This window comes from Pelophylax lessonae, assembly GCF_965119305.1.
Source record: "Pelophylax lessonae genome assembly, chromosome: 2".
NCBI lineage: Eukaryota > Metazoa > Chordata > Amphibia > Anura > Ranidae > Pelophylax > Pelophylax lessonae.
Window position 1 is genome coordinate 750,225,465 of NC_138769.1, and position 17,851 is coordinate 750,243,315.

Below are 17,851 nucleotides of genomic sequence, written 5' to 3' on the forward strand. Positions count from 1 at the left end.
GTCCTTTGTGGAAGACCTATCCTCCAAGGGGTGCATCAGTGAGTTGAAGTCACCTGCCACCAGGAGTGGCAGATGTAGGTACGGGGCTACCATGCGGGTAACTGACTGGAAGAAAGAGTCAGTGGGAGCATTGGGCGCATAAATTCCGGCCACCGCCCACTCTCGAAGGGCGGTCGCCAGGTGTAGCACAATCACTCGGCCAGCATCATCTGTAACAGAAGATTTTACAAGTGTGTTGGAATTTTTGTGTATGAGTACCATTACTCCCGCCCTTCCCTTGACTGCTGGGGAACCCAGAACCTGTCCTACCCACAATTTTTTCATGCAATGGAAGTCCTTGGCTTCCAGGTGCGTCTCCTGCAGGATCGCAACGTCGGCCCTCAGACGTTTCAGATGTCTGAGCACCGCCATGCGCTTGTTGGGAGATCTGAGTCCCTTAACGTTCCATGAAATCACACTCATGGTGGGTGCCATGGAACAAGATCCAGATGCCGGTTAACAAGTGTGAGTGTAGGTGTCACGGAGTGTGTATTTTTGCTGGTCAGCATAGGAGCAGAGGTAGCCGAGTGAATCCATAATTCAAGCGGTGGTTGAGGCACTAAGGGAGTGTGAGGCGTAGGGTAAAGCCCAACAGGGGCATAAGGGTGTATGGGGAACAAAGAGCAATCAAATTTTTCCTCATGGGAGCTCGCTCGCGCATCGGACAGTGTTACCAGACATAGTCGCCATAGTGCCCCCTCAGCCGTTGACACAAAGGAACTCTGTCGGCGGGCGTGCAGGCCAACCTAAGTGAGGGTCCCGCACCGGCGAAAGGTGCCATAGAAGACATGACAGGTAAAGGTGTGCGGGTCGAGCGGTTGTCAATCAGAACAAAAACTGTGAAACAATAACCATGCAGGAGCGGTGCAGGGAATACATGTTACATAACCAGCCGTCAGGCTTGAGGGAGGACAGTGACATGCACTGACACACGTCCGCACACGTCAGTGCGTCCCAAATGGGAAACAGAAGTCATAGCACGGTGACCAAACCAACAGACAAAATATAGAACAAACATTATAGATATAGTTACCAATGGTACCTAAAGGAACAGTCCGTCACTGGCGAAACACAGGATGATCGCTTTTTTTTTTTACCTCAGATAGGAGGTGGCGCTGTAGGGGAAAAACTGTCATCCAAGGTGCCTTCAGCGGAATTTGCGTCTGTAAGAGGGGCCTGATACTCGTTGCTTTTTAGCCGGTTCTTTTCTGGGGCTCCGTTGTTCCCGGGCGCCTTGGGGGCTCTGGGGGGAAGGCGTGGGAGGGGGGTCCAGCGTGATGTTGAAGTGGCGCTGCAGGAAATGGTAGGCCTCATCAGGAGTAGAGAAAGACTTCTGTTCACCGGACTAGTCCGCGAGGCGTAAGATGGCGGGATAAGCCAAAGTAAACTTGATGGATTTCTGAAACAAAGCCTGGCATATTGGCTGGAAAGCTTTCCTGCGACGCGACACCTCCTGGGAGTAGTCTGCAAAAATTAGGAGCTTGTGCCCGTCAACTTGTAAGGCCTTAGAGTTGCGGAAGGACTTCAAGATATTTTGCCGGTCCATATAATTCAGGTACCGCACAATCACAGCGCGAGGTGAGCGTCTATCGTTGGATGGGGCCCCCAGGCGGTGGGCTCTTTCCACCGAGCAGGCTGACTGGATCCCTAGGGCCGTGGGCAGCCTCGTGGAGGCAATGTCACATAGAGCATCAGCCCCATAGGTTTCTGGCAGCCCTATGATCCGGAGGTTATTTCTCCTCGATCTGTTCTCCAGATCGTCCACCTTTTCCAATAAATACCTTTGGGCCTGCCTGGCTTGCTGATCCATAGCAAAGGATCCCTGCAGCTCATCCTCCAGGTCAGACATCCTGTGCTCCATTTCAGTCAGTCTGTGAGCATGGTCACCGATCTCTTTCCGCAGCTGTGCGATCCCATCCGAGACAGCCCTGTCTACAGCATCCTTGATGGTGGGGGAGAGAAGGGTGGCTACTGCCTGGGCTAGTGAGGCGATCTGAGCCTCTGGAATAGGGCTGGGTGGCGGACAGGATCCCGCTGTGCCTGTGTATGAGGCAGCGTCCTCCATATTAATCTTGGAGGAGGCCGCAACTGAAGCCGGGGGCTTGATTTGTGGGGGAGGCGGAGCTCCGCCGTGCTGCGGCGGCGCGGGTCCGTGCTGGAGGAATCGATCCATGGCCGCTCGGTACCCGGGATGTAATGCGGGTAATGTGCAGCGTCCGCCGGCTCGTTAGGGCTGAGAAAGCTGATGAAGTAGCAGGTAAGGTCTGGAGCCGGAGTACCGCGCTGCTGCTTACATGGGCGCCGGAACCTGAAGTGGACACTGTTTAACCCTTTAATCACCCCTGGTGTTAACCCCTCCCTGCCAGTGTCATTAGTACAGTGACAGTGCATATGTTTAGCACTGACTACTGTAGTAATGTCACTGGTCCCCCCCAAAAGTGTCAGTTAGGGGTCCGATCTGTCCGCCGCAATGTTGCACTGATGGAAAAATAAAATAAATACAATTGCCATAAATCTATCCCCGAGTTTGTAGACGTGATAACTTTTGCACAAACCAATCAAAATACACTTAGTGGGATATTTTGTTTTTTTTACCAAAAATATGTAGCAGAATACATATCGACCTAAATTGATGAAAAATAATTGATTTTTTTTTTTATTGGATGTGTTTTATAGCATAAAGTAAAAAATATTGTTTTTTTTATCAAAATTGTCAAACTTTTTTTGTTATAGTGCAAAAAAACAAAACAAAAAAAAAGATGATCAAATGGCACTTTTCCACTGCAAGTACCGGCTCGGCTCCACTCGGCACTGCTTTGCCCAGCTTGGCTCAGTTTGCTTTTCCACTGTGTGGTACGAGTCGGCACGTTTCAGCACTGTGGAGGCTCTACTCGGCTCGGTTTGCTTTTCCACTAAGTACTAAGTGGGTGGGATTACAACGATTCTCTGACCAATCAGTGGCTAGTAGTGACAAACAATCAATGCTGCATGCAAAGGACTGTGGGATTTGGTATCGGTACGGCCTGTATGGAACCCCAACCGAGGTGATACTGTTTAAGCGTGCTGTACCGAGCCCATACCATGTAGTGGAAAAGCGCTGCTGTACCAAACCGTACCGAACTGTTCTAATACGTACCATGCGGTACCATGCAGTGGAAAAGCACCAAAATACCACCAAAAGAAATCTCTATTTGTGGGGAAAAAAAGGACATCAATTTTATTTGGGTACAGCGTCGCACGACCGCGCAATTGTCAGTTAAAATAGCGCAGTGTCGCATCACAAAAAAGGGCCTGGTCATTAAGGGGGGGGGGGGATCTTCCGGGACAGAAGTGGTTAAACCAGCGTAGGTGACCAGACCATTCGGCACTTACAACCCTGACTACAAAGTACCGTACAATGCACATTATTACAAGTATAAACACATAGACGAGAAGACAGACAGAAACAATAGGGGATCCAAATAACAATGAGAGGAAGACACTTAGGAGGCACACTATGGGAGAGACCTAATAAACGCATTATAGCAGGAAACCCCAGTGGTTTGAGATAATTACATTAACATCTACAGTCTTAGCTGGTTTGAGACATAGAGGCCCTAAATATGTATGTGGAACCTCCAGTTCCCAGAGTCTGCGTGTTTTGGGGAGATATGGGCTTAACCCCAGGCACACACCTCCTAAAGAGTAGTGTTCCTTTAAAAGCTAGGGCCCATAGTCAGTAGGCAAAAGGCCACCCTGCAGTCCCCTCCAAAAGCCCCTGTCCTGGCCTGGTCTGTCACGAGACCGTTATTTACAGTGCGGGTTCAGTAAGCCCAGCAAAATACATCCAAAATTACTGAAATCTGGTCTTCTGTGGACAGTATAATTTTAGAACGTTCTTCTGGATCTCTTTGGTTTTTATTCCATATATAATTGGGTTCAGCATTGGAGGAATTATCAGGTATAAGATAGACAGGATAATTTGGGTGGAAGAAGCAGCGTGCCCCCCAAACCTTTGAGTGACAGAAGAGAAAAGTGGTGGAATGTAAGACAAAAGAATGACACAAACATGGCTGACGCATGTACTCCCGACTTTGTGTCTGGCCTCTCGGGATGGGAGTTTGAAGACAGCGGTTACAATCATTATATATGACACGGTGATGCCCATGATATCTACTCCAACTACAAGCAGAGTGACTGCTAACCCGTACACAACATTAATTCTGATGTTTGCACAGGATAGCTTAGCCACGGTCATGTGTTCACAATAGGTATGATTAATCACATGGCTCCGGCAAAATGGCAACCTCTTGACCAGCAAAGGAAGTGAAAATACCAAAAGAGTTCCTCTCATGACTGCCAAGACTCCAATTTTTGCAATCAATGGGTTGGTCAAGATGTTGGAATATCTCAGTGGTTGGCATATGGCAACATAACGATCAAAGGCCATAGCCAAGACAACAGTGGAGGCCATGATGGCACAGGAATGGATGAAGAACATCTGAACCAGGCAACCCTCAAAGGAGATCGCTCGGAGGTTGAACCAGAAGAGCAGGAGCATCTTGGGAAGGAATGCACTGGATTGGACAAGGTCTATTGACAACAACATGGAAATGAAGAGGTACATGGGCTGGTGGAGGCTCTCCTCCTTTTTAATGGTAAGGAGGACACTAATATTGGCCAACAAGGTTATCAGATACATGAAGAAGATCGGTAATGAAATCCAGACCTGGACATATTCCAGCCTAGGAATTCCAACCAGGATGAAATAAGAGGAGCTCAGATTATCACCACCAGACGCCATGACACGATTGTGTGCTGCTCCAAGATGTCCTCTTCTAATGTTATCAGGAAACACTTCAGAGATTCCTCTAATTACTATTCTGCAGAAGACAAAACAGATATGAAAAAGGTTTTCCACGTGTATTAGTAATATTCTGGGCCTAAAAATAATCGTCTCAGTTCTTCCATATATTTTTTCCTAAATAATCCATTTCATGAAATAAAAAAAATAAATCAAAATAAAATGATAATAAATAAATTAATTAATTAATTAATAAATAAAACCAACCAATGTTTCCTAATGCTGGAACTCCTAAAATCTGTACATTTATCATAGAATGAACGGTCTTCATTAATGGCGGGAAAAATTCTCCCCGATGTTTGATTTCCATTCACAATCCATATACAAGCTGGAGACTGATGTGACTGTGGGGGGGGAGGGGAGATTAAATTTAAATAAAATTACATTTTTGTTTATTAAAAATCTCACAAGCATAATAAAAACATATTTACATATAAACAAAATAAATAAATATATAAACAAAAATAGCTTCCATCAGCATAGAAACTGAAAATTATTACTATCATGACTAAACTCAACAAAGCCCTAACCTCCACCTAAACACCCCCCCCCCCAACCTCCACCTAAACACCCCTCTAACCTCCACCTAAACACCCCGCCTTACCCCTAACCTCCACCTAAACACCCCTCTAACCTCCACCTAAACACCCCGCCATCCCCCTAACCTCCACCTAAACACCCCCCCCACCCCCCTAACCTCCACCTAAACACACCCCCCCCCAACCTCCACCTAAACACCCCTCTAACCTCCACCTAAACACCCCGCCATCCCCCTAACCTCCACCTAAACACACCCCCACCTAACCTCCACCTAAACACCCCCCCACCCCCCTAACCTCCACCTAAACACCCCTCTAACGTCCACCTAAACATCCCGCCATCCCCCTAACCTCCACCTAAACACCCCCCCACCCCCCTAACCTCCACCTAAACACCCCCCTAACCTCCACCTAAACACCCCCCCACTCCCCTAACCTCCACCTAAACACCCCCCTAACCTCCACCTAAACACCCCCCCACTCCCCTAACCTCCACCTAAACACCCCCCACTCCCCTAACCTCCACCTAAACACCCCCCTACTCCCCTAAACTCCACCTAAACACCCCCCCCTAACCTCCACCTAAACACCCCCCTAACCTCCACCTAAACTCCCCCCACTCCCCTAACCTCCACCTAAGCACCCCCCTAACCTCCACCTAAACACCCCCCCCCTACTCCCCTAACCTCCACCTAAACACCCCCCGTAACCTCCACCTAAACACCCCCCTAACCTCCACCTAAACACCCCCCACCCCCCTAACCTCCACCTAAACACCCCCCTAACCTCCACCTAAACACCCCCCACTCCCCTAACCTCCACCTAAACACCCCCCAACCTCCACCTAAACACCCCCCCTACTCCCCTAACCTCCACCTAAACACCCCCCCTAACCTCCACCTAAACACCCCCCTAACCTCCACCTAAACACCCCCCACTCCCCTAACCTCCACCCAAACACCCCCCCTAACCTCCACCTAAACACCCCCCCTACTCTCCTAACCTCCACCTAAACACCCCCCCCCCCTAACCTCCACCTAAACACCCCCCTAACCTCCACCTAAACACCCCCACTCCCCTAACCTCCACCTAAACACCCCCCTAACCTCCACCTAAACACCCCCCCTACTCCCCTAACCTCCACCTAAACACCCCCCCTAACCTCCACCTAAACACCCCCCTAACCTCCACCTAAACACCCCCTAACCTCCACCTAAACACCCCCCCTACTCCCCTAACCTCCACCTAAACACCCCCCCTAACCTCCACCTAAACACCCCCCTAACCTCCACCTAAACACCCCCCCACTCCCCTAACCTCCACCTAAACACCCCCCTAACCTCCACCTAAACACCCCCCCACTCCCCTAACCTCCACCTAAACACCCCCCACTCCCCTAACCTCCACCTAAACACCCCCCTACTCCCCTAAACTCCACCTAAACACCCCCCCCTAACCTCCACCTAAACACCCCCCTAACCTCCACCTAAACTCCCCCCACTCCCCTAACCTCCACCTAAGCACCCCCCTAACCTCCACCTAAACACCCCCCCCTACTCCCCTAACCTCCACCTAAACACCCCCCGTAACCTCCACCTAAACACCCCCCTAACCTCCACCTAAACACCCCCCACCCCCCTAACCTCCACCTAAACACCCCCCTAACCTCCACCTAAACACCCCCCACTCCCCTAACCTCCACCTAAACACCCCCCAACCTCCACCTAAACACCCCCCCTACTCCCCTAACCTCCACCTAAACACCCCCCCTAACCTCCACCTAAACACCCCCCTAACCTCCACCTAAACACCCCCCACTCCCCTAACCTCCACCCAAACACCCCCCCTAACCTCCACCTAAACACCCCCCCTACTCTCCTAACCTCCACCTAAACACCCCCCCCCCTAACCTCCACCTAAACACCCCCCTAACCTCCACCTAAACACCCCCACTCCCCTAACCTCCACCTAAACACCCCCCCTAACCTCCACCTAAACACCCCCCCTACTCCCCTAACCTCCACCTAAACACCCCCCCTAACCTCCACCTAAACACCCCCCTAACCTCCACCTAAACACCCCCTAACCTCCACCTAAACACCCCCCCTACTCCCCTAACCTCCACCTAAACACCCCCCCTAACCTCCACCTAAACACCCCCCTAACCTCCACCTAAACACCCCCCACTCCCCTAACCTCCACCCAAACACTCCCCCTAACCTCCACCTAAACACCCCCCCCCCTACTCTCCTAACCTCCACCTAAACACCCCCCCTAACCTCCACCTAAACACCCCCCTAACCTCCACCTAAACACCCCCCCTAACCTCCACCTAAACACCCCCCCTAACCTCCACCTAAACACCCCCCCCTACTCCACTAACCTCCACCTAAACACCCCCCCTAACCTCCACCTAAACACCCCCCTAACCTCCACCTAAACACCCCCTAACCTCCACCTAAACACCCCCCCCCCACTCCCCTAACCTCCACCTAAACACCCCCTCAGGCTAAGAAACGATAACACATTTATCCCATGCATGCAGCCTTTTTTAAAAATTCAATCTTATAAAAATCTAGGGGACAGAAAGAAAAGCCGCACACCCAGAGACTGACAGACAGCAGCTACGGAGACCTGACATTCCTCCACGCCTTTGCCCAGGCTCCCGGCCGCCACCTGTCCTTCTCAAGAACCTGAATCTTCCCAACCTCACCCAGAATGTTGTGCACCACCACCTCAACAGGAAGGACTTTTTTCCGAGTGGAAACCTGACACCGTGCATTCCACGTGAAGTAACGGACTAATAAACTAACTAGAAAAAGTGTTTCAAAATCAAAATCCCGACGTGTCTCAAAAGACCTGTATGACCACTGCACATAACTTAAGCAGGAAAGTAAAGGGATACCCAGAGCCCCACCCATCCGCTTATAGACTTCTATATTGAAGGGGCACTGAAGCAAGAAATGGTCCATTGTCTCCTCCACACCGCCACACTCCACTCTTGGACAACCACGGTTCTCCGGCGAGCGATGCTTCAAGTTGCCCTTCACATAGAGTCTGCCATGGAATGAGAGCCAGGCCAAATCCTGAAACTTCAAGGGGATTCTCTCCAGATTAATCAAACGCAGACCCTCCCTCATAACAGGGCCTGGGCAATCCCTCAAGGTCAGTGGCTCGATAAAGGCAGACTTAACAACCCTCTTCTCCAGGGCCTTCCTAGGAAGAGACATAATTTCCCCCGCTGTCACTCGCCACTGCCGAAGCATTTTCAAGCACGGGGCAACGTAAGCCGGGAGCTTACCATGTCGGATCCTCAGGCTTTTCACTGGCCCACCATTCTCCCAACTTTGCAGAAAAGGCCTAAACCAGGACTGAAAAATACCAACCCACCCAGGCGGTTCCTCTGTCAGCATGTTACAAAAATTATGTGTCAAAAACATCAGAGAAAAAAATACCACCGGGTTGACCATACCTAAGCCACCCATCCGCCTGGGAAGATAGGTTACAGACCTCTTAATGAGATTCAGTTTGTTCCCCCATAACATCTGGAAAAAACAGCTGTAGATCTTTGCATAGAGAGACACTGGCAAAACACAGACAAAGCTGACATACAGAAGTACCGGGATCAGGTAAGTTTTAATCTTTTCCCTGTAAGAGAGTTTCCATTCCTTCCAGCTGGCAACCTTGGCATCGGCATCTTGTAGCCTGCTTTCCCAATTTGCAAGGCCATAATCGCCGGGACCAAATTTAATGCCTAAAACTTTAATTTCCTGTCGGGGCTCTGGGAAGGAGTCCGGAAGCTCAAAGCTATGGCCTTCCTCTCCCATCCAGAAAACTTCACTTTTATCCTGATTGATCTGTAAGCCAGATGCCTCAGCATACTGCTCCATCACTGAGACCACCTCCTCTGTCCCAGAGATAAAAACTGTCATCAGCATTGGCCACAACCCTCAAAGGGGGCTCACCAGGAATGCCCAAAGGCACCCTCCACAATGGTCCACTCTCTAATCTCCTGATGAAGGGATCAATTGCGAACGCGTATAGCAGATGACTCAAAGAACACCCCTGATGCACACCCGAGCCAACCTCAAAGGGCTGTCCAATCCAACCATTCACAAGCATGAAACTTTCAGCCCCTATGTACAAAGTCTTTAGCCAATCAATAAATTCCCCTTCCAGGCCATACTTGCCAAGAATCAACCATAGGTACTCATGATTGACCCTATCAAAAGCATTTACCTGATCCAATGCCAGCAGGTACTTTCCCCAGCCTGCAGCCCTGCATCGTTCCAGGGCCTCCCGGATACCTAACACTGCTGAAAAAGTGCTTCTACCCTGAACCGAACAGTGCTGGTGGTGAGAAAGTAGATTGCCTGCTACAGACGATAAACGCCACGAAAATGATCTTTGCCAGTATCTTCCTATCAACATTGAGAAGGCTAATTGGCGGCCAATTCTCAATTCTCGAAGAATCTTTACCCTTTCACAGAAGAATAACTGCAGATTGTCGCATGGAGGGAGAGAGCGAACCCTCTCTCAGACAGCCATTAAAAACCTCCACCAAATACGGTGCCAGAGTAACCTTAAAATGCTTGTAAAACTCAGCTGTCAATCCATCTGGCCCAGGCGACATCTTAATGGCAAGCTTATCAATCGCCTTAACCACCTCATCTGCAGTGATGTCCCCTGCCAAACTCACCAGAGAACTGCCATTTCCCAGTCCTGGAATAGAATCCAAAAAACCTGAAATGCCATCCCAATCAAGGTCCCTCCTGCCCCGGAGGTCAGCATAATATGACCTGGCGATTTCCAGGATCCCCGACTTGGACTTGGTCAAGGAACCTGTACTGTCAACCAGGCCTACAACTAACTTAACTGCTCTACCTTGTTTGCAATTCTGGTAAGTGATATTTCCCATAATCCCTTTCCAGGACCAAAGAGACATAAGGCAAAGAGGAAAAAGATTAGAGTGTAAGCTTCTCTGATACAGAGACTGATGTGACTGGCTCAGTGATCTCTGTACAGCCCTGCGGTATATGTCAGAGCTATATAAATGTATAATAATAATAGTGTGTGACTGTGGGGGGAGAGGACATTAGAGTGTAAGCTCCTCTGGTACAGAGGCTGATGTGACTGTGGGGGAGGGGACATTAATGATCTAGAGGAGGGGATATCTAGAACAATCTTGGTATTTGCGGATGATACTAAACTAAGCATGCCAATATCTTCTATGCAGGATGTGGAAACCTTACAAGCGGATCTGAACAAAATAATGGGGTGGGGGAGGGGGGCAACTACATGGCAGATGAGGTTTAATGTTGAAAAATGTAAAGTAATGCACTTGGGTGCCAGAAAGCAAGCTACTCACTAGGGGGGGAACCTCTGGGTGAGTCTAGGATGGAAAAGGACCTGGGGGTACTGGTAGACAACAGGCTTGGCAGTGGCATACAATGCCAAGCCGCTGCAAGCAAAGCCAACAGAATACTGGGATGTATAAAAAAGGGGATTCACTCCAGAAATAAAGAGATTATTCTCCCTCTCTACAAGACTCTGGTCCGGCCACATCTGTAGTATGCTGTCCAGTTCTGGGCACCGGTCCTCAGGAAGGATGTGCTGGAACTGGAGAGAGTCCAGAGAAGGGCAACAAAAATAATTAGGGGAATGGAGGGCATCGGCTATGAGGAAAGACTACAAGCACTGAACCTATTCTCTCTGGAGAAGAGACGATTGAGGGGGGATATGATATCAATGTACAAATACTGTACTGGCGACCCTAGCATAAGGAACAAACTATTTAGAGAAAGGGAATACAATAAGACACGTGGCCACTCACTAAACAAGAAGAAAAATGGTTTAACCTTAAAATACGTAGGGGTTTCTTTACTGTCAAAGCAATAAGGATGTGGAATTCTCTTCCACAAGCAGTGGTATCAGCAGGGAGCATTGATAGATTCAAAAAACTATTAGATGGGCACCTTAAAGACCACAACATACAGGGGTATACAATGTACAACATACAGGGGGTATACAATGTACAACATACAGGGGTATACAATGTACAACATACAGGGGTATACAATGTACAACATACAGGGGGTATACAATGTACAACATACAGAGGTATACAATGTACAACATACAGGGGTATACAATGTGCAACATACAGGAGTATACAATGTACAACATACAGGGGTATACAATGTACAACATACAGAGGTATACAATGTACAACATACAGGGGTATACAATGTACAACATACAGGGGTATACAATGTACAACATACAGGGGTATACTATGTACAACCTACAGGGGTATACAATGTACAACATACAGGGGTATACAATGTACAACATACAGGGGTATACGATGTACAACATACAGGGGGTATACAATGTACAACATACAGGGGTATACAATGTACAACATACAGGGGGTATACAATGTACAACATACAGGGGTATACAATGTACAACATAAAGGGTTATACAATGTACAACATACAGGGGGTATACAATGTACAGCATACAGGGGGAATACAATGTACAACATACAGGGGTATACAATGTACAACATACAGGGGGTATACAATGTACAACATACAGGGGTATACAATGTACAACATACAGGGGTATACAATGTACAACATACAGGGGTATACAATGTAAAACATACAGGGGGTATACAATGTACAACATACAGGGGTATACAATGTAAAACATACAGGGGGTATACAATGTACAACATACAGAGGTATACAATGTACAACATACAGGGGTATACAATGTACAACATACAGGGGTATACAATGTACAACATACAGGGGTATACTATGTACAACCTACAGGGGTATACAATGTACAACATACAGGGGTATACAATGTACAACATACAGGGGTATACGATGTACAACATACAGGGGGTATACAATGTACAACATACAGGGGTATACAATGTACAACATACAGGGGGTATACAATGTACAACATACAGGGGTATACAATGTACAACATAAAGGGTTATACAATGTACAACATACAGGGGGTATACAATGTACAGCATACAGGGGGAATACAATGTACAACATACAGGGGTATACAATGTACAACATACAGGGGGTATACAATGTACAACATACAGGGGTATACAATGTACAACATACAGGGGTATACAATGTACAACATACAGGGGTATACAATGTAAAACATACAGGGGGTATACAATGTACAACATACAGGGGTATACAATGTAAAACATACAGGGGGTATACAATGTACAACATACAGGGGTATACAATGTACAACATACAGGGGGTATACAATGTACAACATACAGGGGTATACAATGTACAACATACAGGGGTATACAATGTACAACATACACGGGGTATACAATGTACAACATACAGGGGTATACAATGTACACCATACAGGGGTATACAATGTACAACATACAGGGGGTATACAATGTACAACATACAGGGGTATGCAAAGTACAACATACAGGGGTATACAATGTACAACATGCAGGGGGTATACAATGTACAACATACAGGGGTATACAATGTACAACATACAGGGGGTATACAATGTACAACATACAGGGGAATACAATGTACAACATACAGGGGTATACAATGTACAACATACAGGGGTATGCAATGTACAACATGCAGTTGTATACAATGTACAACATACAGGGGTATACAATGTACAACATACAGGGGTATACAATGTACAACATACAGGGGGTATACAATGTACAACATACAGGGGTATACAATGTACAACATACAGGGGTATACAATGTACAACATACAGAGGGTATACAATGTACAACATACAGGGGTATACAATGTACAACATACAGGGGGTATACAATGTACAACATGCAGGGGTATACAATGTACAACATACAGGGGGTATACAATGTACAACATACAGGGGTATACAATGTACAACATACAGGGGGTATACAATGTACAACATACAGGGGTATACAATGTACAACATACAGGGGGTATACAATGTACAACATACAGGGGTATACAATGTACAACATACAGGGGGTATACAATGTACAACATACAGGGGTATACAATGTACTACATACAGGGGGTATACAATGTACAACATACAGGGGGTATACAATGTACAACATACAGGGGTATACAATGTACAACATACAGGGGGTATACAATGTACAACATACAGGGGGTATACAATGTACAACATACAGGGGTATACAATGTACAACATACAGGGGGTATACAATGCACAACATACAGGGGTATACAATGTACAACATACAGGGGGTATACAATGCACAACATACAGGGGTATACAATGTACAACATACAGGGGTATACAATGTACAACATACAGGGGTATACAATGTACAACATACAGGGGTATACCATGTACGGTTAACAGCAAACACACACACACATCATTGGTTGAACTGGATGGACTGATGTCTTTTTTCAACCTCACAAACTATGTTACTATTAGAGTGTAAGCTCCTCTGGTGCAGAGACTGATGTGACTGTGGTGGAGGGGACATTAGAGTGTAAGCTCCTCTGGTACAGAGACTGATGTGACTGTGGGGGAGGGGACATTAGAGTGTAAGCTCCTCTGGTACAGAGACTGATGTGACTGTGGGGGAGGGGACATTAGAGTGTAAGCTCCTCTGGTACAGAGACTGATGTGACTGTGGGGGAGGGGACATTAGAGTGTAAGCTCCTCTGGTACAGAGACTGATGTGACATAATTATGTGAAATTAATAAAATGATTAAAACAATAAAATGAGATATTAGGTATTATTAGATTCAATAACAGTTTATAATTTTCATGGGAGGAGCTGATTAATGTTAAGTCAGATTTTTTTTTTTTTTAATCATCTGTGAATTATTCAACTCAAAGCACAGTCCTTCCAAATCCCAAAAATCTTAAAAAATTATTATTATTTTTTTATTTTTTATTAATAATACTTCAGCTATACAGCAACGACATCAAAACTCACCAAATTTTTGCTCCTGTTTTTAAGAATAAATAGGAAAAAAATGAGTGAAAATATTTGGGATGGTATCAGTCATACAGAATGTGTCACGCATTAGAGAAACTAAAACTGCATTTTTGCATTATGATTAATTTCTCTGCCTATCATAAGACTATCTATCAAGGTATTTAAAAAAAAGAAAAAAAGAAAGAAGAAAAGCCCCATTTGTAGTTTTTGTTTTCTATACAACAAAATTTATAACTATATTGAAAAGAAAAAAAAAAGAAGACAAAGTTACCAAATAAAGTTCCCATCTATGATGAAAAAAGACACAATGTGAAAATCATTTTTTCGGCTGTATACGTTTCTTTGCTAAACAATTCTTTCCCTTTTTAGAAATATATTAAAGTTATGAAAAAAAGGTTTATTTTTTGCTAAAAAACAAAACAAAAAAAAAAACAAAAAAAGAAACATTGTTTTGCCATGTAAAGTGGTCATATAAGTATCATTGCTGGTGCATAGTAAATGTTGAGAATGTAGTCGGGTCAGGAAGATTAGACGCTGGCTGTGATTATAAAGCTTGTGTGATCTTCTGGGGATCCGTGTGGTGATCAGATCATTTCATTATAATTAAGATGTGGATCCCTGAAGAGTCGCATAGACAGGCTGGGGAGATCCGCCCTTCACCGGGAGCTTTTCTTTCCTTTCTATGTGTTTCTGGCAGACATAATTCTATTTTTCCTCTCCTTATGATCTCAGTTTATACAATTATTTCATCAGACTGGACAAAGACCCTCAAATATTTTGGTAGAGATGACTAATAGAGATGGACGAACATCGGCCGGGGCGGTTCGCGAACGCCAGCAGCAAATTTTCTCAAAAGTCCGCGAACCGCGAGTTTGCGGTGGGCCCCATTGACTTTAATGGGAGGCGAACTTTAAAAACCTTTAGGTCATATTTGCAGCCACAAAAGACGTACTAGCTGTGCACAAATAGTCCCAGCACATGGACAATGTCATAACAGAAGTATTGCAACTGGAAAAGTTGCCATAAATTTTCTTATTTTTTTTTTTACCAGCAAAAAATATACATATTTTTTTTCATAAATCAGCCAGAACTGACAACAGCCGGTAAATACATGTCTAATACATATAGTGTCCATTCACACATCTGTAAAATGGGTCCGCATCCATTCCATAAGGCGGAACCTTTACAGACCCATTGATTTTCATTTCCAGTGTGAAAAATTAGGCATTCACAGGATACAGAAGTGTCGGCCATTCCAGGCCCCAAAAATTAGCTCACATGCGTTTACCTGACAGCTAAAAACGTAGTATTCTGTGGCTGAAGGTACATTAGGCATTCACAGGATACAGAAGTAAGTGTCGGCCATAAAAGGCCCCAAAAATGAGCCCACATGGGTTGAGCTGACAGCAAAGAACTTAGTTTTTGATGGCTAGAGGTACAGTAGGCGTTCACAGTACACAGAACGGTAAGTGTCGGTCTGTATAGGCTGCAAAAATTAGCTCACATGGTTTGAACTGACAGCAAAGAACGTAGTATATGATGGCTAGAGGTACAGTAGGCGTTCACAGTATACACAAGTAAGTGGCGACCTGTATCCACTTAAGCCCCGGAGGATTTGGCTGCTAAACGACCAGAGGGTATTTTGCGATTCGGCACTGCGTGACTTTAACGGACAATTGCGCGGTCGTGCGACGCTGTACCTAAACGAATTTGGCGTCCTTTTTTTCCCACAAACAGAGCTTTCTTTTGGCGGTATTTGATCACCTGTGCGATTTTTTGATCACGCGCTATAAACAAAAAAAGAGCGTCAATTTTGCAAAAATAGCAATATTTTTCCCTTTTTTTTATATGAAATTCCCCCCCAAAAAAAATGTAAAAATCAAAATTTTTTAATATTTTTCGGCCAATTTGTTTTATGCTACCTATGTTTGTTAAAAAAAATCGCAAAAAGCGTATTTTGATTGGTTTGCGCAAAAGTTATTGCATTTACTAACAAAGGGAAAGATTTTTGTCATTTTTGTTGTTTTTTTTTTTAACGCGTAATGGCGGCGATCTGCTATTTTTTTTGCGGTACTGCGACATTGCGGCGGACAGATCGGACCCTTGACTGATATTTTTGACACTTTTGGGGTTACCAGTGACATTTCTACAGTAATCAGTGCTATGTATATGCACTATTACTGTAAAAATACACTGGCAGTGAAGGGGTTAACTTTATTTGAGAGGGAGGGGCTGTGTGTGTCCCTAGGGGCGTGATTCTAACTGTGATTGGCTGTGGCTTCAACTGTATGCAGAGTGATCAACGGATCTACATAGTAGATCCATGTGATCATCTCTCATACAGAGAGGAGAATGACAGGCAGTTTGTTTACACAAGCTGCCTGACTTTCTCCCTCTCCCCCGCCGATCGCAGAGTGGCCGGCGGCGATCGGGTCCGCCGGTCACACGCGCGGGGGGGTCCGTGACCACGCGGGAGTGGGAGCGCGCCTCCGGCGGTGCGCGCTCGCTCCCTAGACCCTCACAAGCTAGTGACGTAGCCCTACGTCACTTTGCCTGTGAGGGGCTGACCGCCGACGTAGATAGTCGTGCGGCGGTCGGCAAGAGGCTCCAAATATTAGCTCACATGGTTTGAAATAACAGCAAAGAACTTTGTTTTTGATGGCTAGAGGTACAGTAGGCGTTCACAGTATACAGAACAGTAAGTGTCGGCCTGTATAGGCTGCAAAAATTAGCTCACATGGGTTGAACTGACAGCTAAGAACGTAGTATTTGGTGGCTAGAGGTACATTAGGCATTCACAGAAAAAATAATTGTCGGCCCTGAAAGTCCCCTAAAATTTGCCATTCAATGGACATGAAATGCCTTTTATGCCGCTGTATGTAGCGAAGACAAGGACCAGGAATTTCTGTGGGTGGATGGCGGTCTGGCGGATATTTGTGGCCTGGCATGAGGAATTTCAATGAAACATGGTCTACTGGTCACATGTGTAGAATTCCTCAGAGATGCATGCCTCATTCATTTTTATAAATGTGAGGTAGTCTACACTGTCATGAGCTAGGTGAGTGCGCTTATCGGTCACAATCCACCCTGCTGTGCTGAACGTCCTTTCGGACAGGACACTGGACGGGGGGCAAGCCAACAGTTCCATTGCAAATTGTGCAAGCTCTGGCCAGAGGTCAAGCCTGCCCACCCAGTAGTTCAGGGGTTCATCACTCCTCAGAGCGTCCACATCAGCTGTTAACCCTATGTAGTCGGACACCTGTCGGTCTAGGCGTTCCCTGATGCTGGATCTGGAGTACAGCTGTCGATGGTTCGGCTGAAAGAAGGATCTCATATCTGAAGTGACCAAGACATCTTCCAACCGCCCTCTTCTTGCAGGCACTGTTGGATTGCTACCCGCAACTGTC

At 46.2% G+C, this 17,851-nt stretch overlaps 1 protein-coding gene across 1 annotated transcript; it reads right to left on the bottom strand.

Moving 5' to 3' along the window:
- Positions 1–3,871: 3,871 nt before the first annotated feature.
- Positions 3,872–4,822, bottom strand: LOC309547101 (olfactory receptor 51E1-like; the record flags this gene model as incomplete). The annotated part of the gene is made up of 1 exon (XM_082246890.1): positions 3,872–4,822. One exon carries the CDS (start codon positions 4,820–4,822, stop codon positions 3,872–3,874), a length of 951 nt encoding a protein of 316 aa, XP_082103016.1.
- Between the last annotated feature and the right edge of the window lie 13,029 nt (positions 4,823–17,851).